This window comes from Delphinapterus leucas, chromosome 8 (assembly GCF_059928025.1).
Source record: "Delphinapterus leucas isolate spDelLeu-1000000601 "Yukka" chromosome 8, BTC_Dleu_Yukka2, whole genome shotgun sequence".
NCBI classification, from domain to species: Eukaryota; Metazoa; Chordata; class Mammalia; order Artiodactyla; family Monodontidae; genus Delphinapterus; species Delphinapterus leucas.
In genome coordinates, this window is record NC_143136.1 from 1,349,061 (window position 1) to 1,373,848 (window position 24,788).

Consider the following 24,788-nt stretch of genomic DNA (forward strand, 5'->3'; position numbering starts at 1 on the left):
GTCCCTAGAAGTTGAGGGGGAGAGCGGACTGCCCACGGCCTCAGGAAGGGGAGGCAGCACGGTGGGATTTCTCCTGCCCCGGGCAGCTGCGGAGGGGGTGTGTGTCCGTGTGTGTCCGCGTGTGCAGAGGCGGTCACTACCAAGTAGGTGGAGGGCCGGGCTGCCCGGGGGCTGTGTCGCCGGGCAGCTGTGAGGGGTCAGTTTGCTGAGGCTGCTCCGAGGTGCTCCCACCCCAGCCTTCTCACTCCCCCCAGCCACACCCACCCTTCCTCTGGCTCAAGAGTGTGCCCGGATGCCCCCTGGCTCCTCTGCGACCCTCGCTCGCAGCTCCCCCCACTCCAGGCTCCTCTCGGCCAGCCACCTGGACGCTGGGGTCCTCCCTCAGGCTGGTAAGAGGGGCCCTGCCACGTGTCTTGCCCCAGGCCCACACGGGGGACACTTGAGGTGGGGCGGGGCAGGACGGCACAGGGGGGTGGTGGCCCAGGGGGACCGTGGGCGACCTCAGAGCGAGGGTGGCGGCCGTGGCCTCCGGGGTCCAGACTCAGTGGAAGAGCAGCAGGCCAGGAGTGCAGTGAGGGAGGACGGCGGAGAGCGTGTGTGAAGGGGGGCGGGGTGCGGGCGGGGGAGAGAAGGGGCGGGAGTGCGTATGGGCTGACGGGCCCCTCCTAGAGAGGGGGAGGAGGGGGGCGGGGGACAGGCCAAGAGGATGCTATGAGGGGAGCCCATGTTCTCAGGGCATGAGCGGAGGGGACAGTGGGGGGTGGCAGGCCAGAGCCTCTGGGCCGGAGGGACCAGGCCGGTTGGTAGTACCCCGAGGGATGCCAGATAAGGTCTGGGGAGCAGCCCGGAAGCTGGGATGGGGAGTCGGGGAGCCCGAGAGGGGCACAGCCTGGGAGGAGGCCTTGGGATGGGGAAAGGTCAGTGGCATTTGGCCGGGAATGTTGGTGGTTGAGATAAAGGGCCTGGAATTTGGGGTGCTGGGGTTCTGCCCAGAGCCAGCATTCTGTGCTCTGGAGAGATGGGGTGGGGGGCAAGGTGAGTCCCAGGAAGGATGCAGAAAACAAGTGCCTGGAACCTCAGGTTCCTTCCAGGCCACAGAGCCCCCGCCAGCCCGCCCTTGGAGCCTGGGGAGCTGGGCACCTGCCCCTCCCCCTTCCCGCCTGCTGCCTCCTCCTCCTCCGGGTCCTGGGGAGGCTCCCAGCTTAGTTTCCTTTGTGGTTTGTGTTCTTGTTTTTAAAGAGACCACCCTCCACCCCCTTATAAGAGTTTCAAGGCCCTGGATCCGACCTAGTGCAATGCTGGAAATTTTAAAAAGTCAACAATAAAAGGAGCCCCTCCCCCAGGTGGGACAGGTGTCCGCACAAGCGTGTGGACACGCTGGCCTTGCCCAGGCCACCCACAGGTAGCTCCCTGTGGAGCTGGCTGATCTCTGCCCGTCACTGTGGGTCGGTCAGGCTGTCTGTGGCTTCCTGGATCCCCATGAGGAATGAACAGGGCCCAGGAGCCAAGGGGGGGGGAGCCTCTCGCTGCCCAGCACCTGGCCTGGGGTGGGCAGGGCTTGGGAGCTCACGGGTGGTCCGGGGCCGGGCCCAGGGCTGCAGGGACAAGGCACAGAGACCCCCGAGGTGGGCGCCCTCCCTTCGTGCTCCTGACCCATCGGCTGTCACCTCCTCTGTGGACTCCTTTCCCCCGACAGAGAAAATACATCCAGCTCTGTTCACAAGGAAACCCTTGAAGCAACGTGGCAACGAGCCACAGAAGTCTGAGACCCTGAAACTGCCACGCAAGTCGAGGACGCAAGTCGAGGTCCTTACATTGCACCTACAGTCACGAGTGAGCGTCTGGGCGCCCACCTGCCTATACAGGGCTCCAGGAGGAGCTGGGCCAGCAGGAACGGGGACCACCCCAGGACTCGTGGAGGGGTGGGCGGGTGAGCACGCAGTTGCTGCCCGGCAGGTGTCCAGGGAGGCCTGAGCTTCGCCCTAGGCCCAGCAGGAGCTGTGACCCCTGCAGGACTCCCTCCGTGGAGCTGCATTCCCCTCCCAGGGTGCGCCGCCTGGCCCCCCTGACCCCATGCTCGGGGCCCAGCTCCCTGTACTCACGGGGCCCAGGGTCCTGGCTGCTGGTCCTTCAGTGGTCCAGGGCCCCAGGAGACAAGAGAAGCTTTGCGGAACGTTTGACCGGCAGCCACTGTGGGCTGCGACACCCAAATAAAGTGACCCTTGGTGGCTGCCGCCTCTGTGTTGCAGCCTCTGGCTGAGGTGCCGGGCCCTGCACTTGGCAGTGCCGTGCTGCAGAGGCCGGTGTCCAGGTGGGGCGGCAGGGCCCCCCGGGGGCAAAAGTGGGTCTGGCAGCTTCACTCAGGGATCCCACGGGACTGCTTGGGGAAGGGCAGCGTGGCTGGGCAGGGGTCCGCGCGCTGGTGAGAGGAGCCAGGTGTGGCAGGGCTCTCTCTGTGGCACTGGGGGCTGACTGGACCATCAGGATGTCTCGCCAGGCTCGGCCTCAGGAGACGCTGGTCCCCGTGCTCTGACCTCCTGGGCATCTCTGAGGCTACTTGGCAGGAACTGGTAACGGGAACCTTCCTGGGACACGTGTCTGGATGTGTGTGTACACAGCAGGGGCGGTGAGGGTGGACGGCAGGGGGGACCCCGGTCGGGGGCAGGACAGCACTCTGCAGCCGTGGGCCACACCGCCAGGCGCGATCTGTGTCCGAGCCCCTCCTGACCTCCCAACCAGCCACGGCCTGCTGTGCACGGCCCACGGCATACCCTTGCAGCCGGGCTGAGCACAGTGGGATCACTGCAGCCACACGCGGTCTCCAGCCTTTTATTCACACGAGGACTCAAAGAACACACGCCACCGGCTGACACCGTGCAGCACAAGGGGACGGCAGGCCTGGCCGCCGCCTGGCCAGTGCCCGTGGCAGGGCCGCCCCTTCCAGAGACGCATGTAGGGCAGGGCCGGAATGCAGGCCGCTCCGGGGCCGTCCGTGTGTAGCTCAAGGGCGGTTGTCCTGGCACACGGGTGGTCACTGCCCCAGAGCCCCTGAGAGTTCAGCTAGCCCTCACTCGCGGGGAAGGAGGCCCCAGGCCCAGCCCCCTGCCCAGGCACGACAGGGTTATGATGGGGTGGGTGTGCCTGTGAGGCTGAGCTGCCGGCGGAGGGCAGTACCCCAGAAGCCCTAACCAGTGGCCAGGGGCCCCCCCAGCCCCGTGAGGAAAAGCAAAGCAGCGCGAAGCAGCCTTCTCAGGGCCCGGGGGCTGGTTCGGACCACTCTCCCTGGCCATGGTGGCTCAACATCCCCCAGACCCTCAAGGACCACCCTCCTTTGCCCAGCTCCCTCTCTCGCCAGCCCCTCCCCAGGCCCTGCAGAGGGTAGGGCCCAGGAGGGTGGGCCCACAGGTCTACGGACGGGCCTGGACAGCCTGAGTGAGCGGGGGTGGGCCCAGTTCCCAGGGCCACGGAAGGTCGCCCGGGACCTTCAAAAGCATTTTGGGAGGAGCTGAGAAAGCAGCTCTAGGTGAAAGGACGGGAAGCGCTCGCAGAGTATGCACAGCTGGAAAAGCCCTTAACTGTCAAAGCTCCCCGGGCCCTGCAGCTGGCGGGGTCAGGGAAGGGATGTCCCTCCGGCCTGCAGAGCCGGGTCTCGCTGGCCCTGAGCTGAAGTTTCACCAGCCACCCAGCATATCTGTGGCCAGGTGACAGCCAGGGGTCACCTGCAGCCCTGGCCTGTGTCGCCCTGAGCTGGGACTGGCCCTGGGTCTGGGCGGAGACGGGGCAGGACAATGGCAGGTGGCGCGTCCGCACAGCCCGAAGTCCCCGTGTGGGCCGCGGGCCCATGTGGATGGGCAGGAGCCGCGGCCCAGCCCCGCACAGACGCAGCTGAGAGGTGGCTCTGGTGGGGGGGGGGGCAAGGTTCATGCGTGATCTCAAAGGCCCCGTTAGACCCTAGACGGCGGGAACCCCGACGCCCTCTCAGGGATTCTTGGGCCCTGGGGGTGGGCCTGGCTTTCAGACACCTGGAGCCCCCGGTGCTCGGCGGGGCAGGCGGGAGATGAAGGCGCGGCTCGCGCTCCGGCAGGACTCTGCTCGGGCCGCCTCCTCGCAGGCCCTGGTGCTGCCACGATGGCGCAGGAGCTGGGGGCGAGAGACGGCACCGGCATCCCCGAGGTCCCTGAAATGCATGGCTTTTGGGGACGCCGTTCCCTGCTGACCTGAGGGCCTCATACAAAACTAAAAGCCAGGGTGGCTGGCACAGCCCCTCGCCCGGCCCCCAGCACAGTCACGGCCGCGGCTCCTCGCTGACCCTTCCTGTACCGTCTGGTTCGAGTTTTGGCAAAGTCAGTCCTTGGCCTCGGGCCCCGGGGCCGGGCAGTTACCGCCACCGGGGCCTGGCTGCCGAGAGCACCAGCGGGAGGCCGGAGAGCAGCAGGAGGTGCGTGCAGGGCTGCAGGTGGCCCGTGGCCGACGCCTTCTGACCCTCTCGCTCAGAGAGGCCGGGCAGGGCGTGGCTCAGGGGCGTCCGGGAGCTGGAGCTCTTCCTGCCGACCCTCCGGCCACACTCGTCGTCGGGACAGCCCTCGCCGCTGCCTGAGCCGCTGCCGTCATCACCTGGGGAGAAGAGGCGGCTCCAGAGGGCCCGCCCAGCCCTGGGGACCCCGAGAGCCGCGTCCCTCCGCCTGGGCCTCGCGGGCCAGTGACGCCAGCTCCACCCTGACCACAGCACCCCAACCCCCTGGGCCTGCCGAGGCTGGGAGGACGTCCGGGCCGGGTCACAACTGTGCCTGGGGACAAGGGGCAGGAGGACTTTGTGACCACACCGGGCAGTGGCAGCGTCCTCAGAGCCACTGTGGAGGCCCGGGGGCTGGGAGGGCCCCATCCGCTGCACCCTTCCCCGGCCGGGGGTGCTCCCTGGCGTTCCGGCACCAACCCTCGGCTCTCAGCCCCCAGGCCCACCCTGGGCCCCGCTCTCACTGGCGTCCTGGAAGTCCACGTCGTTGCCGTTGTAGGCGCCGCGCAGACGGTTGGTGGTGATCTTCAGCTGCATGATCTGCTGGCGGATGGTCATGTCGGGCTTGGTGATGTCCACCTCCACCTCGGGGTTGTTGATCTGGTTGGCCAGGCCATCGCCCATCACCTCGGGCAGGTACCTGGAGGCCGGGAAGGCAGGCCCTGGGTCACTGCCCTGCTCCCCGCACAGGGGCACTGCCCCAGCATGCCTGCCCACTCCCCTCCCCCCGTCAGGGCGGTGGCAAGCCTGAGACCCCCCCCAGAGGCTCCAGGGGCCGACGGGAGCCCGTGCAGACCCCACTGCAGTGGGGTGAGGATGCGCTGAGCACGGCGCCTGCTGTGGGGAGCTGGCACAGGGCGAGGACTCAGCCCTCATCCCAGCTCTCGGTCCCGTTGGGTGTCCCGCGTCAGGTATGGCCCTATGCACACAACAGCTGGTGCCCCAGACCGGCAAGGGGCCGTGGAGGAGGGACGGAGTGTGTCAGCCAGGGGGCACCTACCGACCCTTGGCCACCCCGTTCCAGCAGCGGTCATCGCTGGCCGCGCTCATGGCCAACTTCTCACTGCACAGTGTCCCCGGGAGGCTGATCCAGAAGTCCTGGGCATCTCGGAGCTGGGCCTTGGCCTCGGAGACCTGCAGGGCAGCAGTCAGGCCCCTGGGCGCCCCGGCCCAGCCTGCCCTGGACCCCCAACCGCTTCCCCCCGGGGCCTGCCCGGCTGAGGGGCCCCTCACCAGCTTCTGAAGCGTGCCCGCGGGTGGCTTCTCCGGCAGCACCAGCTTGCCCCGGCGCCGCTTCTCCTCGGGCTCGGGGCCCTGGGGGTTCACCTTGGGGTTCCCGCAGCCCTGAATGACCTGGGGGGAGAACGCAAGTGTCCTGGAAGGGTACGAGGCTGTATCCGGGGCGCCTACCCCCCCCGCCCACTGCACGCCCCTGCCCGCACCTTGGCCGTGAGGGTGTCGCTGTTGTCCTGTAGGGCGCTGATGGCCTCTGCCAGCCACAAGTGCACTCCGCCGATGACGCTCTCTGCGCCCGTCGGGCCCCAGAACTTGTCTGTGATGAGCACCATGGAGTCTGGCACGGGCGTGAGCACACACACAGGGGGCGCTTTGTACGTACGCGCACTGGCTCACCACGTGCTACCACACACACGGCAGCTTGTACGAGACGATATATCTGTATGTCGGCTCACTTCAGGCCAGCCCGTGTACACATTAGCGCCTGTGTGTGTCGGCACACGTACACCTGGCCCACCACATGCCTATGTTATCTCACACATTTTCACGTTGGCTCGAGGCATGCCAGCACACGTCCACGTTAGCACGTGTCTCAGCACGAATGTGGGCTGGCCCATGTGTCAGCACGCGTTAGAACTTACACATCTCGGTATACAGGCACGCTGAGCCCTCCCATCAGCCCACGTGTGTCGATGTGGATGCACGCGGGCTCACCTCACAGCAGCAGGTATACACACTGTGGTACATCTGTGTTGGCACAGCTGCTTGGTGACCCACGTCACGTCGGCACACCTCAGAGCTGGCCCACCCCAGGGCAGCAACGCACACGTTAACTCACGCACGTGTTGGCACGTACGCGCTCAGTGGAGAAGGGCAGGACTGTGACCCCGCAGGGCTCCCTCCCGGGCAGCTGCCCACGTTGCAGTCTGTTCGGGACGTTCAGGGGGCATCTTGTTCCTCGCCCCAGGGACCGCCTGCTCCAGAGGACAGGCCCGGTTTTGCACGCCCCCAACCCCCCTTCCCGCAGGCGGTGGCAGCAGTGGGAGCTCACCCAGAAGGTTCCTCCACTCGGCGTCCAGGTCGGCCTGGTTGGCCAGGCAGCCCTTGAGCACGTTGCGGCAGTAGTCGGGGCAGGGCCGGGCGCCGGGCACCCCTAGGCAGTGGGTGCAGTACACTAGCTTCATGACGGCCCGTGAGCACTCCGGGCTCAGGGGTACCTGGGGAGGCAAGGCAGCCTGAGCGCCACCCCGCAGCAGGTGTGCAGCCCCGCAAGGCGCGCCCGGGTCCTTCTCAGATGACCAAGCAGGCCTGCTGGCCGTGGTGGGGCTCCGTCTAATAAGCGATACACTCACAGTGCCGCGACTCCCCGGGGCACCGCGGTCACGGACCCTCCCAGGGAAGCGGGAATACCGCCCACCACGCAGCTGAATGGATGGAGGCTGGGGCTGGGGGTGACTCGCTAGGGACCCCAGTGGGGGTGGAGGTGGCTCACGATGCCGTCCCACGCCCGACGCTGGTGGGTCTGACGCGAGCGAGCTGCCCGACGGGGCCAGGCATCCCCCGCCCCGGCCTCGGAGCACACATCTCCCTCATCTCCCGTCTACCTGACCCCTGGAGCTGGCTCAGCATCCAGCCGCAGCCCTCTTCCCTTCCCTTTCTGCCGGGGACCGGCCTGGCCATCGCTGGCCCGAGCAGAGCTCGCGTGCCAGATCCTCCCACCCGCCCGGGTTGGGGGTGGAAGGGGACACCGGGAGGCCCAGGGCCCCGGGGTGGGGCGCGGGGACGTGCGGCAGGGGCGGGGCCTCCGCGCGCACCTGGGCCACCTTCCGGACCACGTCGCTGGCCACGCCCAGGCCCTGCACGAAGGCGCGCGCCGCCACGAAGGCGCGGGTGGCGCGCAGGCGCAGCTCGCGGGGCGCCTCCCCGAAGGGCCGCAGCGGCTCGGCCCGCTTGCCCAGGCAGTCCAGGTAGTCGTCGGGCAGCAGCGGCTGCGCGTGCAGCTGCCGGAAGAGGCGCTCGAGCAGGCGGGCCCAGAACTCGGCCAGCGTCTCCTCCAGGTGCAGGTTGGCGCCGCGGTAGTAGAGGCGCAGCTCGGCGTACAGGTCGCGGAAGGCCTTGGCATTCTGCACGTACAGCTCCCCGAAGGCGCCGGGGAAGGCCTCCTGCAGCGCCCGCTCCGAGTCGTTCAGCAGGCGCTGGAAGTGATCTGCGCACGGGAGGCGGGCGTCAGGCCTTCCCGGAGCCCCCTGCCCACCCCGCGTGCTGTTGCAGCGCGACCAGCATTAAGGGGGCTCTGCCGGGGACCCCCGGTGCTCTGAGAGTCATCAGAGCCTGCAAGGGCCCTGGGTGCCCGCCCCCACGGGGCTCTGAGACCTCCCCCTCCTGGCCCGGGGCCTGGGCATCCAGAATCCATTTCTGAGCTGGGCCTTGAGCAGGGGACACATGGTGCCTCAGTGCCCCCCACCTGGCAAGGGTCTGTGTGGAGGGGCAGGAGGGTGCTCTGAGTCGGGGTGGGACCCACTGGGGGAAGAAGGCCGAGGGCGTCCCTCGCCTGCTTTCCCTCCCAGCAGCTCTCCTTGCGTCCCTCCCCCTCTCCCGGCCTCTCTGTCACCCAGCCAGGCCCCCTGCCCTGGGGTTGTGCCTCTGCATTCTCCACCCTGCCCACCTCTGAGGCTCTCCTGGGCTTCCTGCCCTCCCCCTCCGTCCTTATCTCTCTTGGATGCCCTCTCTCTGGTTTTGGAAGCTGGACAGCCTGAGGGTCTGGAGAGGGTCTCTGCAGCCCTCGGGATGCACCCAGAGTCTCAGAGCGGGGTGCCGAGGCGGGGCATGAGCGTGGGCCGCAGACCCCTGTGGTTTCAGGGAAATACCTCTGGGCCCCGTGAGCTGAGAACGAGGCTCCTAACGCCGTCCGCCCCTTTCAGCAGGGAGACAGCAGGGTCCATAAGCACACAGACCGTCCACTCAGACGCTTCCTCGAGAGCTGTGGCCAGCCCTCCCCACACAGGCCCAAACTCGGGTGTCCAGGGACACACGGCCAGGTTGGCTTTGCTCTGAGGCGTGGTGGACATTAGGCCTCTGGCTCTCGGACCCGTGTCTACACCCACCCCACCAAGACCCTCCCGCAGCTCCGGCTGTGCCCCTGCAGCTCCCCAGGAGGGAACTGTGGGAAGGAGCGGATGGTCCAAGCTCCCATCCAGCTCCCGCCGCGGGACTCCGGGTCCTGGTCCCCATGCCAGCCTCCGGCCCAAACGGGCAGTCTGTAGCTCATCGCTAGCCCAGCAGCACACGGGGTGGTCGTGGGGCCTCCAACCCCACGGCCAGCCCCCAGCCCCATCTTTTGAGCAGGGTCCTGCTCTGAGCCAGGACCCTGGCAGCCGGCCCAGAAGGTGTGGCGCGTGAGCGTGGGCCCTGCGTCCTGGAACACAGCCACCCGAGGCCCTGCTACACACAGGTCCCAGGCGCACTTCAGACGAAGGCTCTGAGACCCCTGCCGCTGGTGGCCAGGTAAGGACTGCTCCCGGGGCACAAGGCACGGGGGCAGCCGGAGCAGGCACGACAGTGGGGCTGAGGCGCGGGGCGGGAAGCGGCACGCAGAGGGGCAGGTGGAAAGGACTCTCGGGTTGGGGGGGCACAAGTGGGCCTGGAAGCGGAAGAGGAATCGCTTTTAACACAGATTAGTGTCCCGAATGGATGCTGTGCAGGCTCTGACATCAGCTGTCACTTCTGGGGCCCCTCCCACCGGCGCCCGCCATCCCCTCCGAGGTGCCCGCTGTCAGCGTCACAACGTCATCCCGCCATCCCTTGTTTAGGGGCCCAGACACGACGAGAGAGCTGGTGAGGGGCTGAGAATAGATGACTGACACACACAGCTGACCTGGAGGCTCGAGGGCCACGGCAGGGGCCCCGAACTCCTTGTGCCTCCACCCAGCACCCTGCAGCCCCGGCCTGGCCCCCGATATCAGTCCTCACGCTGAGCTCCCCAGCTCCAGACCGCCTGGTGGCCAGTGCCAGTGGCAGGTGCCTAGGAGAGCTCTGGAGGGCAGAGGGTCCCCTCTGAGGGCCTGATGGAAGGGACAGGCTGGCTCTCCCCAAACGTGCATGCCTCGGGGTGCACGGAGACCTGCAGGTGACCCAGAGTTCACGGATCCCTGCTCAGACCCCTGCACGCGGCCAGTGCTCTGCTACTACATCCCCTCTGACCCTGCCTCACTGCGAGAGGTCCCCAAGTGCCCAGCCCCCCGCCGTGAGTGTCCTGCGGCCCCGGAGCCCCTCACCGTCAAAGCCCCGCAGCTGGGCGGCCAGCGTGGCCTGCAGGGCCCGGCCGCTGTCCAGGAGCGCCGTCTCCAGCTCGGCCCGGCTGCGGTTGGCCAGGTTCTCCTCCATCTCGCTGGTGCAGCAGGTGTAGCCCTGGGGGCAGATCCGCAGGTGCTCACCTGTGGGGAGGGGCTGGCGTGAGGAGGGAGAGGAGGGCTATGGGAGGCTGGGGGGCAGGGCACCAGGAGAACGGGCCTCGCGGCCGGTGGGCTCTCCTGCAGAGAGGGGACGTGATCGGCACACAGGTGGGGCTGCCTGCCAGGGTGGGGGGAAGGCAGGCCCGGCTCGGGGCAGCGCCTAGGGTGGGCCGTGCAGCCCTCAGCACAGGGCACAGGAGCAGGGCTTCCTCTGCAGAATCCCACCTCCAGGCCCCCTGGGGCAAGCCCCGGTGGGGATGGGTGTAGAGCAGGAGTGCGGAAGGCTGAGCCCTCCTCCACGCCCCCTGCGTGTGAGGAGGGCCGCCCCAGGGGCCCTGAGCAGCTCAGCTCACGCCTGGACCTCAGCACAGAGAGGCCTCAGGTCCTGCGTGAAGGGCACGGGGGGCTGCCAGACTCGAGGCTCACAGCGGAAGTGCCCAGGCCTGCCCGGCGCCCCTCCCCGACCCCAGTGCGGGGTGCCAGCTCCCACTGAGGACAGCAGGCCCTGCAGGCCACCCACCCACAGCTCCGGGCCGGCCAGAGGCAGTGGCCCCCCAGGCCGAGGCCCACCCCGTCAGGACAGCCCGGGCACAAGTCTGCTGGGGCCCTGCTGTGAGACCCGCACCCACCTGGCAGGACACACCGAGCCCCCTCAGGTGTGTGCGCCATCCCCTGTGCCCTCAAAGCCCCCATCACCCCCGTGCCGCCGCCCGGGCGCGGGCTCCTGCTGCTTACGGCAGCGCTAGGACGTGACTGAGGTTGCCTCCACCACTCTCGTGGTGCAGGGCGCTTTGAAACTGTGCTGGTCCCAGTTCTGAGGTGGGTGCTGTGAACCCACTTTACAGACCAGGAAACCGAGGCTGGCAGAGATGAGGGTTCCTGTCTGAAGTCACACAGTCAGGGGCCGAGTGGCTCAGGCCGCTCGATTTCAGGCCCCCACGGCCACTGGGCTGCCTCACAGCCCCCCAGGCCGCAATTCCTGACTCTAAGCGGGGCAGGGCGCGGAGGGAAGTGGACGCAGGGGTCTGGCCCGGACAGGGGCTGTGTGGCGCTGGAGTCGAGGGCCCGCCCGGTGCGGCCGGCACGGTTGCAGGGGGTCGTGGAGCAGCCTGGGCAGAGCTCTCTGGGTCCCGAGGCTGCCCTGAGGGGTGGGGGGCTGCAGGGTGGGCAGCGGCCTGGGGAAGCAGGGACAGGTGCAGAGGACAGTCACCCTATGGCCTGTCTGCAGCTCTGTGCCCATCAGTGTAACAGCCAGGAGAGGGCAGTGGTGCCCCAGGCGCGGTGGGAGGGGGCAGAAGGGCGCTGCACACTCCAGTGGCACTCGAGGGAGGTGAAAGAGGCTCGGTGGGGAGGAAGGAGGGCGGGGGGCAGAGGCAGGAAGCGCAGCCCCTTCCCCCTTTTGCCTCACAAACCTGCCCCCAGGGCCTGCTGTCTAAGGGGCGCTGTGGCCTCCACCCTGGAACAGGGCTGGCTGTGGGGTAGATGTCGGAGCTCGTGTGCCTATGCCCTGCAGAGCCCCAGGCCCGCAGGGTGGGGAGTCAGGGGTCTGGGACCTGCCCCCTGCCCCGGGTTGAGTCAGGCCTTTCTGGCCACGTGCGGGCCTCACGGGAAGCAGCTGGGCTGGAGGGACAGAGCCTGGCTCCCCAGGGCCTGGCAGAGTAAGCGCCCCCATCCCTGCCCTCCTTCCTTCGGGGGGTGGGGTGGGCGGGCACCTCCAGGAGGGAAGGGCTGGGACCGGAGGACGTCCCCAGAGACAGTTCTTCCTCTCGGCTGCCCTTGCTGACGCTGACCCGTGGCCCTGCACCATCGCCAGCAGGGGGCAGCTCACAGAGCAGGACGAGGGTCCCCCACCTGGCGTCCCAGCTGGCAGAGCCGGGCAGACAGTGGACCCGTCTCCCTGATGGTGGAGGCTGTGCAACAGGGCCGTGTGCACCCAGCCAGGAGGGGCCTGGGCCCTGACCGCCTTCCCCCTGGCAGGGGCCGGGAGGGCACCCTTGGCGAGGACCCTCCCCTAATGCTTGGGACCAGCGGGCCGTGGTGGTGCCAGGCTGGGGGTCGGGGGCTGAACTGGGGACGTGCCCTGGGGCTGGGAGCGGCTGCAGGTGCCAGCCTAGGCTCAGCTGTGACAGGCACCCAGGCCAGGCTGGATGGGTCACGGGGCAGCAGCGGGCAGGCAGGAGAGGCAGGAGGGTGCAGGCTGTCGAGGTGGCCTCCCCAGCTGGCCGCCCTCCTTCCCGAACCTTCCATTCCTGCAGGCAGGAGAGAGGCGAGGACAAAACACCCAGGACCCCCTTTTCTCCGGTGGGCTCCTTGACAGTGTCGGGCCCACCCACCGCTCACAGCCGTGAGCCGCCCCCCCCAACCCCCGCCTTGGCCTCCCCGCCCCTCCCCCACCCCGCCGCCTCCCTGTGGCGCCCCCTCAGCCCCGCCTGGCCACCTCGTCCAGCCAGCCCGGTGACCTGCGCTGTTCCGGCCGCCCCAGCACAGCCCCCGTCCCTCCCTCCCTCCTCGGACACACACGGGAGTGAAGACACGGAGCCAGAGCCCGGGCGCCGGCCTGAGGCCCCGGGCAGGCTGGGCTGAGGCTCCCCGAGCCCGCGGCAGGGCAGACGCGGTGGCCGCTGCTAGTCCGTGGGCAAGGCCCTGGCCCAGCTCGGCCTGGGCCCGCGGGTCATCTGTCGGTCCTGGACATCAGCCGGGCAGAGGTGGGCTCTGCAGGGCACCTTCCCAAAAAGCAAGTCTGCTCCCTGATCTAAGCCGAACGGTTGGAGGGGGGTGGGGCCTGCCAGAGGGGAGGTGAGCTCCCTGACCCTGGAAGTGTGCAAGGCAGACTGATAAAATCCCCCTCTCGTCATTTCACACCTCCACCCCCAAACCCTCACCTCTTCTCGGCTAAACGCCTGGAGAAAGGGGGGCACTCGGGCCAGGCAGGAGGGCATGGCTGGCATCCTGTCCATCTTAGAGCTGCCCAGTCCCACCCTCCAGTCTTTCCCCTCCCCACTGGGAGGCATCAGCCTGGCCCCTCTTCCCACTGACCCCTCCCATCTGCACTGAGGCTTCTCCCCTAGCTGGCCAGTGACGGCCCCTCCTTCCTTCCTCAGTCTGTTGCTGCTTTTTCAACAGCAGACTACATCCTTCTAGAACTCTCCCTTCCCTCAGCCTTTGGGACACCTCCTCCTCTCATGATCCCAGGTTTTTTGGGAGGAAGAGGGGAAGCTCTTTCATGGCAGGTTTGCTCCCCCATCCCCAGTCTCTTTAGAGCCTCTCCTCTAGGCCCGGCCCCTCGGTCCCAAGTCTCCAAACCCCCAGCGGCCCTCCCCAGGTTAAAACACCTGCACTCGCTTCCTACCCCGCCCCCCCCCCCGCAGTTCCTTCTCTTGCTGGATGGCAGACCACGTATCCGCCTTCTTCCCCCCATACTCAGACCTCCGGGGGGCACCCCAGATTCCGGCTTCTCCTCAGTAAGTCCCATCAGCCTATGGCTTAAACACCTCCTGCCAGCTGCTGACACAGCCGCAGTTCCCAGCCCTCCTAAGGGCACAAGCAGCCTCCTGATGGCGTTCCCACCCAGCAGGCCCCCCACCGGCTCTGCAGACCCAGTGCTTTAGCCCAAGACCCCACCCCAACAGGGATCCCCATCACCAATGCTGGATGCAGACCTCATCTGTCCGGGCCCAGCCTGGCAGCCGCTCCTGACTGGTGGCCCTAGAGCCCTCCCAAGGAGGCTGCAGAGGGAAGATGGCGCCACACCAAGCCCGTCTCTCCAGAGCTTCTGCAGCTCACACAGGAGTACGCAGACCGCCTGCTCAACTTGCCTTTAAAGCCACATCCCAGATGCTCTGCACCAACAAATCCTGCCGCCCCTAGAATACTCTCGGCAATTCGGTGTAGGCAATTAGCCGCCCTGGCCTCCCAGGACGGTGCTGGAATGCAGCTCTGTGGCCAGTTCTAGGCACCCTGGCCTCCAAAACACGAGAGAGAGGCCCAGGTCTGGAAAAGCAGTTAGGGGGCTGCGTCCCTACCCCTCCCTTCTTCTCAGCTCTGGACCCCAGCTGGCCTGCTGAGGGGGTGGGGCGTGCAGAAGGCTCTCCCCAAGCACGTGACCCTTCTTGGGACAACTGCCCATGCCCACTCCTGCTCCTGGACCCCTCCCAGCTCCAGTGGGCGCTGCAGGACCCTGCTGGGGGGGGCACTGGACAAATAACCCGAGGTCCCCTGGGCACCGCCCACAACCCGAGCTCCGGACCTTCTTTCCTCATCTCCTCACCCCGCCCCCCCCCCCCCACGGCTCCGACCAAGAAGCGTTTGTCCCTGGCCAGTCTCTGTCGCAGGGTTACCCCGAGCACCTAGAGTCCATGCAGGGGGGCAGCCTCAGACCCACCTCAGACGGGACATTTCAACCACCATCCTCCCCGCTCCTAACGCGGCAACAAAACCCGTAACCCCTCCTGCCCCGCTCCCAGCGCGCTTCTCTACCCCTCACCGGCCACCTCTCCGCCGGCCCTAAGCCCCTCCACCATTCCGGCCACGTGACAGCATCACCAAGGCGGCCCTCTGCCGCCGCTGCGGAGCCTCCGTCACGCACGGGGACCGAAACTGAGGGGTGTCGGCTGCGACACCTCTGCGCTCGGCGGGAGGGGTCCGCCCCTCAGGCTCGCCAGGGGTCCCGCTGCCCAGGGGCTGCGTCGCTGGCGGCGGGACAAAGACCGAGCGCCCGGGCGCCAGTCGCTGCCAGCCAAGGACCGAGGGCCCCACGCCGCGGCGCAGGAGCCGGCGCGCGGGGGTCTGGAGCGGCGGCCGAGCTCCTGGCTCCTGGCGCAGCGAGCAGGGGGCGCTGGCGCAGTGGGCGCGGCCGCGCAGAGAGCAGGGGGGCCGCGCCGCCGGGGCCTGCGGCAGGCGAAGGGGGGCGGGCAGGAGGGCGACGCGATTGGCGGGGAAGGGGCTTGCCGCAGTGGGCGCGGCAGGCCCTGGCGGGGGTGGCAGGAGAGGGGGCTCGCAGGGGCTGCCGCAAGCGAAGGGGAGGGAATGGGTTTGACGGAAGAGGAAGGGGGACTTGCTGCAGGAAGAGATGGGGACGGGGAGGGGTGGCAGGGGCGCTGCGGGGATACAGCGGGAGGCACGCGAAGATGGGGTGAAGGTGGGGAGCTGAGGGGAGGAGAGGTGGGTTGGTGATGGGCGCACTGAGGATGAGGGATCGATGGGGTGGACACGGAGACTGGCGAGGGGGCTCATGACGGGAAGGGGATGGAGAAATGGATGAGGGCGCAGACGAGGGCTTGGGGTGAGGGTGAGGGTGAGGGCGGGGTAGCATGGACTGAAGGTGGGGTTCTGGCGGTGGTGATGGGGGACGACAGCGCTGGAGATGAAGATGGCTAGGAGGAAGGAGTGGAGGTGAGGGTAGTGGGCCTGCGAATGGAGATGCGGTGGGCCGGCGGAGATGGAAATGGGTATAGGGCGGGCGGCCGGCTGGCCCCGGGCGGGGTCACCGGCTTGGATCCCAGCTCCGCGGACACCGCCCGGGCTTAGCCCGAAACCCCTTCTCGGCGGCAGCTCCGGCGGCGGCGTCCCCAGCTGCGGTGGTGGCGGCGGCGGCGGCGGCGGTCCGGGCGGGCGGCGCGCGACGCCGGGTGCGGGTGCGTGGGGGTCTCGGGGTCCGCCCGTGGAAAGGCGGATGAGCAGGATCGGGCTGGAGGGCTTGGAGGAGGTGCGCGGAAGCGGAGCCGAGAGGGACCGGCTGGAGGACTCCGCGGCCGCCTCCCAGGGCGGCACTACAGCCGCACTGGCGCGCACCGTGGAGGGCGGCGGCTCCCCGCGCGGCGACGCGCCTCCTCCCGCTGCCCCCGCCCCGCTGCGCTCGGCACCGCCCCCGTCTCCCAGGAAACCGCCGCGGCCGCCCCGCACCCCTCCTGCCGCCGGCTCGGCAGCCGCGCTCGGCCCCCGAGCTTCCCACGGCCAGAGGCCCACCCGGTGCCCGCCAGGCTCCTGCCGCCCTGTCCTACGGGGGGCTGCTCCCCATTTGGAGTCTGGTGCGCAGGGGAGCCAGGGCCCATCCCAGAATGGTGATGGGAGGGGCGTCAGCTCTCTCCTCCGAAGGAGAGTGACAGCCCACTGCCTGGGAGTCCCCTCTCCGCATGACAACGACCAGATCCCTACTGCTGTCTGGGCACTCAAGGGCCACCATCGGTCACTCCCGTATCCTCTCCCCGCCCTCTCCAGCCCCCAGCCTCTGGCCTCAAGGACCTGGGCCTCCATCCTAACGTCCTGATCTGCTTCTCTAGGAAATATCAGACCGCGCCTGGCCACGCCCTCCTCTGGCTCAGCCACCTCCTCCTCCTGGCTCACCCTCCCACACCCAGGACCAATCCCCTCCCCTCGCTGCAGCCCCAGCCCTGCTCCTTGCCTCCGCCGTGCCTGCCAGACCCGCTGGAGAAACCACCCACTGAGTCCCCCTTCCCGCAGTGCCGCCGCGCCGGGTCCCCCCTCCCCCGCCCCCACCCCGGCCAGCCCGCACAGGGACACGGAGACACGTGCTGCACAGGTAGCTCTGGAGCGAAGTGCCCTCTCCAAGGCGGCCCAGAACACTGAGGGCCCCCGAAGAAGGGGGTTCCACCCGGTAACTCACAAGGCCGCTCTCTGCTGTCTGGTTCCTGCTCAGGGACCCCTCCTCGGGCAGGCCACCCTGCCGGCAGGCACCGGGCTTGGGGGTGCCTTGGCGAGGCGGTGGGCCCCCCGGAGGTGGGCCTGGAAGCAGCTCTGGCTCAGAGGCCAGGCCTCTTCCCACTGGCCTCCCCACAGTGCTTCAGGGATCAGGGCTCACACCGTGGCCTCAGAACAAACTGGGGATGAAGGGGCGTCTTCTGTGCCCGTGACCCCAGGTCTTGGTTGCAGGGCAGGAGGCTCTCTCATGGGGCCTGGGAGTGAGATGCTCCCTGGAAGCCTCACCCACCAGGCCAAGCTCAGCGCTGATTTCTCATCCTTGGCCCAAGCCAAGCTGCAGCGGACACTCACCCAGGACTCTACATAGCCATTCCTGACAGGGGCCGGGTGGGAGCTCCTGGGCTCCGCACAGCTCTCCCATTTAGCTTGCCCGTCCACCCAACCTCTGGGCCAGGGGGCAGCCCAGGAGATGGACTGATGCCGCCTGCCTCTGCCGTGTCCACCGGGGAGATCCTGGAATAGCAGAAGGGGACACTGCGGCCCAGGGGTCCTCTCAGCCAGTTTCCCCCAAAGACCCAACGCAGGCCCATCCATCCACGCCGGGAAGGCTGAACGGGCAGAGGGCACAGACTCTCAGCTGGGCCGGAATATAGAGCAGACCCCTGAGTGCCACTGAGGGAGCCCTCGGGGGCAGGCTGAGTCCCAGGCCCATGCCCAGCACCGGCTCTATAAATGCAGAGGGGAAGGAACAGAGGGGCTCAGCCGCTCACCCCCAACTGAGCCACTCCCCACAAAGCCTGGCAGCCATCTCCAAGGTCATGGCCATCCCTGCTGGCATCCAGCTCTGACTTGCTGCTTCCACTAACCCCTTGATCTCACGCACCCTTCTCCCTTGCCCTACTCTCTTTCAAGGCCCACTCACCTCTCCCTTCCTCCAGGAAGCCTTCCAGGTCCCTCTGGGCATAAGCACCTGCCTAGCCTCTAACCTCCCTGACCATGGGCAGCCCTCCCTGGGGGCTTTCCGACTGGCCCCCCTTCTCAGCAGCAGCAGGAGAGCTGCTCGGCCTGCTGGTGGGAGCCTCCTCTCCTCTCGCCTCTCTGCCCAGCATCCAGGCTGGACCTGGTGCTGAGTAACAAATATGTATAAAGAAAGGATCTCTGTGCAGTGTTGGCATTCAGGGAAATGAGGCTTAACAGCAGCGCTGCCCCAGAGCCGCAGCCTCAGATCTCCCCCTCCCCTGGAAAGCCAGCACCTCCCCGACCCGACCCCTCCCCAGAGACGGCATGACAGCCATCTGCATGTTGGTGCGAGGGGGGCCCGCGGGGGTGATTTCACAGTCCACAAGGACTCCCTTATTCTTCCAGAGGCCCCGGCCACCTCCTGATGAGATGGAGCTCTCACTGGGTGCCTGCAAGGGTCTCAGCCATTTCCGGGTTTGAGAATCCTTTCCTCTTCACGACAACTGCTCTCTCCCATTCTACTGCTGCCGGCGCCACACACGGAGCTAGAGTGACATGCCCAGGCGACTCAGCTTGGAGTGCTGCAAGGGACACAGAAGCATCCTGGCCTCCCCCGCCTCTCCCATCGCAAGACCTCCCTTGATTCCAGTCCCAGGGGAATTCCTGAGCAGGAGGGTGGCGGCTGAAGCAGGAACAGACACGCTCTGCCTGCAGGCGACATGCAGACGGCCACCCGGAGGGCCCTGGGAGTTCTCGGGGTGCGATGGTCCCCAGCTGCTGACTCAGCACGTCCGCCCAGGCAGCACCTCCGTGCGCAGCACACACCCAGCTCGCCGGTGTCGGGGCACCGAGCCCAGCCCCAAAGGCACGATTGGGAGGGCCTGGGCGCAGATACAGCCAGGACACAGCCAACTGTGCATCTCAGAGAAACGATGCATTATTTTTCAGAATAAAAGTATCTGGCCCCAAAGAACTGAAAACAGGGACTTGAACAGAATCTTTTCCACCCCTGTTCACAGCAGCATTATTTGCAGGAGCCAAAAGGTGGAAACAGCCCAAGTGTCCACTGATGGCTGAACAGATAAACAAAACGGGGCACATCCATACAACGGACACCATTCAGCCTTGAGTCACGAAGTGCCGACACACACCGCCACGTGGACGTACCCTGAAAACATGATGCTGAACGCGAGAAGCCCGTCTCGAAACGACAAATACTGTTATGATTCCACTTAAATGAGGTCCCCAGAGGAGTCAAATTCATAGAGACAGTAGAATGGTGATTCCCAGGCACTGAAGAGAGCGGGGTGGCGGGGGGCAGTGAGTGTTTAATGGGTGCGAAGTGGGGGAAGATGGAACTCCTGCGGGTGGGTGCTGGCGGCGGCTGCACAGCAGCAGGACGAGCTTCACGCCACTGAATGTGCGCGTAAAAGTCATTAAAACGGGAAATTCTACTATGCACCTCTCACCACCGAAAAAGCACACGGCCCCCTCCCCAGTATCTGGGACATACTTATACTAAATATGTGGAGTAGACTTATAGTAAAAATGTATTCGTTGTTTATTTGAAACGTAAACATTCAGGACATACGCTACAAAATTATTAACCATCTGAAATAGCAATTTAACTGGGTCTCCTGTAGTTTTATCTGCTAAAACTGGCGGCCCGGGCCTCTGTGGGGCGTGGGGAGAAGCCTGACCGAAGTCACTCAGGCTCCCCACTGGCAACTCCCCGCCACACGTGGGCATGCACACACGTGCACTGCCTTCCAGGCTCCCTGGAAAAGGGCCTCAGACCCTGCCCATGCCAGCGGCAGGAGGGCAGGGTCTGCCTTCCCACAGCCCCCCGCCTCCTTGGAGAATGGTGGGCCTCACCATCTCAGTCAACAGGAAGATACAGTTATCCCCATCTCACAGATGGAAAGACTGAGGCTGGGAGGGTTCTGAGACTTGCTCAATGTCTCAAACGTGTTGCCTAGTGCTGGTCTCCTTCCACTGGCCCGAGTGCCTCCCTGTCTTCACTGAAGGGAAGGAAATGAAAGTGCTGGGCACCTGGGGGCCCACCAGCAGCCCAGAGGTCCCAGGTACGGAGATGAAGTCTCCTGGAAGATGAGGGCAGAGTGGTGGCCTGGCCACCCTGCTAGCCTGCACTACCCCGTCAGTGGCCAGGAGCTGCTGAGACCTGAACACCGTCAGGCAGCTGGGCAGGAGCCCATGGGGCCAGCGGCCACGCCCACCCCCCCCACCCCCGCCGCACGGGAGGGACACCTGCCGGGACACTCCCGCCAGCAGCACAAACCCACCAGAAAGGGCCCCCACCAGCCAAGCACACGGAGGGCTCCCAACCTGGGGCAGCCAGGTGACCTCGGCATTTGCCCGCTTCCCGGCTCCCCAAAGATGGACCCTGACCTCCTGTGGGTCCTGGGGGCCTGTGGGAATGGGTGGGCCAGCCTATTTCCTGACCTCTCCAGCTCAGTTTCTCCAGGGTGCTTAAGCTGACGCATCCATCAGGGAAGGGCCAGGTCTCTAAGCAGCCCGGGAATTCTGCTCCCTCAGGCACCCAGTGTCTTGGTCTCCGCTCTGTTCAGCCACATCCAGCAGGCGAGGTGGGACGGTCCCGCCCAGGGCAGTCAGATTCCTGGGGCAGACAGCGCCATCCCCAGAGAGGGGTCAAAGGGGCGGGGACAGGCCCCACATGACCTGGGCAAGGAGAGGCCCCTTCTGATGCAGGCTGCCAGGCCCCTAGGCTGGCAGTGAGTGGGGTCCTGCTGGCACTGTCTTCCCCCCACCCTCCGACGTCTCTGCAGAGCCTGCAGGGCCTCTGGGCCTCTGCTTGGGATTCATGTCTGAATACCAGCTGCCACCCTCCAAGGTTGCCCCAAGAGCCCTCCTGGCTGGCGGCACGGCCCTGTGCTGGGGCAGCACTCCTTCATCGCGGGCTGCCCCTCCAGGAGAGGCCTGCAGCCAACTCTTCTTGCAGTTCCCAATTTCTCAGGACCAGGGCCAGCCAAAGGGGAACACGGGACACCACTAGACAGTGCCACCCAGGAAGCAGCAGTAGTGACCAGGGAGCCCCTCCTCTCCAGCCCGATCCCTCAGACCCCCAGTGTGGGGGTGGGGTCGATCCCTGGGTCTGGCCGGCGCAGGCTGGCCTCCCTCCCCACCAGGGGGCACTCTTCCCCACAGCCACCTCTGGAGAAAGGATGGGCCTGTCTCTCCAACAGGCTCCCCCGCCTGCCGTGATGCCCCCCCAGGACACAGCCCCGTGCTGAGCACTCCACACGAGAACCCAGTTTCACAACCACTCCACACAGCAGGTGTTGCTACCATCCCCATTTTACAGAAAAGGATTCTGAGGCACAGAGAGGTTCAGTAATTGGCCCAAGGTCACACAGCGAGGGAGCATGGCGCCAGACTTGAAACCTAGCGGCTGGATGGCTGGGTCCAGGAGACCAGGTTTTGGCTTCTGCTAGGGCTCCACCTGTTTCCTAAGACATACGCCACTGGGAATGGCCACTGGATCCAAAGGACACTGGCCCTGGGCCAGGGGGGTGGCCTTGAAAACTCTAGGTAGCAGAGGAGGTGGGGGCTGGTTCCTTGGGCCAGGAATGCCTGGGGTGGGGGGCCCAAGGCAAGAGCCCTGAAAGAGCAGCGTGGGACCCTCGGGCCAGGAGGGGAGCTGTGGCCGAGCGAGCGCCTCAAGCCCTCAGGGAGGACAGGGCGAGAAGGCCACGGCTCACAGCGAGTGGCCGAGCGGCACGTGGGCCAGGGGCCGCCCCAGGCTGGGAGGGGTCTTCGCTGTGCGGTCAAGGGGGACATGTATGGTTCCAAACCGCATGCGTGTGTCTAAACCCACACGTTATTTCTCGTTACTTATAACTTACAAAAGTAACACGTGGTCACCGTGGCCAGCAAAGCTGCAGCTCACGTGAAGCCTCTGACACCCTTCCAGTCCCTGCGCGGATGGCATTGCAGCTGCATTTCAGCACCGAGGACAGCGCCTGACACACAGTAGGAGCTCAAGGAACACTACCGAGTGACTCAGAGAGACTGATCTCTGTGTCCCTATCACCCCCACCCGCAGGCAGCTGGCCGGGCCCCCGCTCTGCCCCAGTTCCCGGACGGCCCGCTGGCTCTCCTGGGGCAGACGTGGTGCTCCACCGGCCCTCCCGCCTTGGCTGGGGGCCCAGCCCGCCGCCCAGAGGCCTCCTCTTCTCTGGGCCCTGGGCCTCCTTGGCCGCTGGCTGAAGACTGCAGACCCGTTCTCAGAATAAAGAAGTAATGAAGTAAAAAATTACGCAGAGGATCATGAAGGGAGCTAGCTGCAGTGCTGCAGCCGTCAGAATATTATAAACAGGTGTGTGAGGTGGTGCCCATGCGCTTTCCTATGACATCCTGCAGGCCTGATGCCCATCAGAGACTCAGAGCTGTGGTGAGTGGAAACGGTACTTTGAGATATTTGCTACAAACGTAAAGGGACATGAAAAAATCAGCAGTTTCCACTGGTGACCAAGTCCCAGATTCTAGAATGCTATCGACGCCTTGTTCATAGTAACAAGAGATGCTAAAGGTTAGCAAAAAAGGAGGTTAATTTCTTTCTCAGTCAAGTTCATGAACTCCCTGACCCCTAAACCTGGGTCTCTCCGGTGCACCCTGGTGAAGGACCCCAGCCTCAAATGACCTGCCTGCACACCCACGTCTGTCCACCCCAGTTTGCCCATCCTTCTGGAGCTGACTCCACCACCATCCCTGCAAGGCCATCCTGGCCCCAAAGCAGAGGGGTGCCCCCTCCCCTCTGCCCCCTCGGCCGCTGGCTCCATCCTGCCTAGAGCTTCGGTTCAAGGGCTTCTCATGGGGTGGGACTGGCGTTTCAGGAAGCCACCTCCCACCTGTTCAGGAGAGTCCTGCACTTCATGGGGTCCCTGGCCTCCCTGTCCCCTCCCCTAAATGCTGTGACAACCAAAAACGCCCCCTGGGAACGGCTCCCGGTTGGGAACACCCACTTTATCCTGGGGCGGTTAGCTGTGTGTCTGACCTGCAGCAGCTCCCAAACATACAGTGACGGGGAGGTGGCAGTCCCTGGGTGTTAGGTCACTGGAAGGGAGACCGGCAAAGCGCCTGGAGTGTCCTGTGGGCAGCCACTGCCAGGCCAGGGGAGGGGGTCAGGGACGGTGGGGCTTAACGTTTTAAGAGCCTCGTCCCTTTAAAATACCCCTATGGGTCCGGTGTGTCGCGAACTCCATGACGAAGGGAGGTGGGAGTGAATACCTCAGCCAGTCCTGAAGCAGGTGACATCATCTATCTCCCCAGGGCCTGCAGATGGTCCCAGGTGGGTGGGATGTACTTTCCGTAGCCCCTGACACTTGAGGACGCACACAGACGTCACACGTGGCTCACCACAGGGCCCAGATGTCCACAGGTGGCCCCAGGCGCCAAGGATGCGCTTAGACACGCAGACAAGCCCGTACGGCCACCCTCAGGTTCAGAGAGCGGTCCTCAGCACTGGGGATGCTGTCCGAAGGTGTGCACAGGCCACAGACCTCCACAGGTTCTGGTGCTGATGGCGGGCCCAAGAAATGTCCCCGCCAGGGAGACACGGGGCCACAGTCACTGCCAGGTGCACCTGTCCAGGGCCTGGCTGCCCGCCTGAGAGGGAGACGTGTTGGCCTATCCCTCAAGCTGCTGGGAGCACTGCAGCCTAATCCACCCCCAGGGCCAACAGCCGGGGCGCAGACGCGGCTCAGGATACGGCCAGTGGCTGCCTGGCTCCGAACTGCGGGGTTTCTCACTAGACCCTGACCTTCCGGGGGTGGGGCCCATAGCTTGAGGGTGAGCACAGAGCGGATGAATGGATGGATGGGTAGGAGGGTGAAGGGCCTTGCCTCCTGCCTGGCCAGCCTCTCCTCGTCCCTTCCAAGCAGGCGGGGCGGCGGGGCGCGGCCGTTTGGTGCCCGTCGGCAGGACCAGCTCTGAGCTTAGGAGGCCCTCCTTGAGGTGGTGGGCTGGCAGAGTTTGGGCTAGAGTTGAGCGGAGCCTGACCTTGTCTTCTCCTGCCGGCCGGCTGGCCGGGCCCTCCTGCAGCCCGAGTCCTCACGTGCACCTCTCTCAGGCCGGCTCCTCTCCCGGACACCCCACCCAGCCCCTCCTGGGGCTCGCCCACCTGTCCCAGCCTTGGAGCCCCTCAGTCCTCTGGGGCCTGCCAGGGCCCGTCTTTCCTTGTACCTGTGGGAGCTCTGTGGCCTCCCCGCCAGCTCTGTCCTCTGGCCGACCTCACCCCTGCAGCCTGGAACGCACGCCCAGCACCTACGGACAGGGCCACACGGATGCCCCCCAGCGCCCCAACGAGGCAGGCTTGTGTGGGCTCGCCCCTGACCTCCTCCTCTCTGGGGCACCCCCTCAATGGGTGGCACCATTGCCCGGTGCCCACACCAGATACCTGGGACAAACCTGGGCCAGGGCAGCAAGGCCACGGAGAAGAAGCTACTCCAGGGACAGGGCTCTGAGCACTGGGGACCCCTTTCTGGGACCCAGCTTCCCCACCTGCACGCTAAGTGTTTGCGCCAGGTGGCACTCGGCCTGCCCTGCAGGCACCCCGTCCTGCCCGCTCTGGGAGGCGGCAATGGGCCAGTGGAGGCCAGGGCACGGCTTAAGGACGCAGGGCCTTGGACCGAGGCCGGGGCTGGCTCCTGGACACTTCAGTGGGTGGGAAGGAGTGGTGAGGAAGGCGGGGCCTGCAGGGCCTCCGCTTGCTGGCCTGCTCCAGCCCAGGTGCTCTCCTTGGCCCCAGGCCCGGCTGTGGCCACCCTGTCCATCCTGTCCACCTGTAGGGCCCTGGGCTCGGCCACACTGCAGACACGCGAGCTGATGGGAGGCCTGCCTCACGGTGCTGCTGGCTGGTCCTCACCTGATGCTGGACCCCATCTTCCATCTCCTGCCTCCCCGCAGCCCCGGACTCGGCCAGGTCGCAAACC

At 66.3% G+C, this 24,788-nt stretch overlaps 1 protein-coding gene across 1 annotated transcript in view; it reads right to left on the bottom strand.

The window, feature by feature from the left end:
* Positions 1-2,079: 2,079 nt before the first annotated feature.
* GPC1 (glypican 1) overlaps positions 2,080-24,788 on the bottom strand; it is a 30,312-nt gene continuing 7,603 nt past the window's right edge. Inside the window, exons 2-9 of the mRNA XM_022568138.3 lie at positions 10,024-10,182; positions 7,564-7,955; positions 6,801-6,966; positions 5,956-6,086; positions 5,747-5,866; positions 5,514-5,647; positions 4,978-5,153; positions 2,080-4,614 (exon numbers count right to left, since the gene is read on the bottom strand). Coding sequence (XP_022423846.2) covers positions 4,379-4,614; positions 4,978-5,153; positions 5,514-5,647; positions 5,747-5,866; positions 5,956-6,086; positions 6,801-6,966; positions 7,564-7,955; positions 10,024-10,182 — 1,514 coding nt within the window. The 3' untranslated portion in view covers positions 2,080-4,378. The remainder of the gene's footprint in view (positions 4,615-4,977; positions 5,154-5,513; positions 5,648-5,746; positions 5,867-5,955; positions 6,087-6,800; positions 6,967-7,563; positions 7,956-10,023; positions 10,183-24,788) is intronic.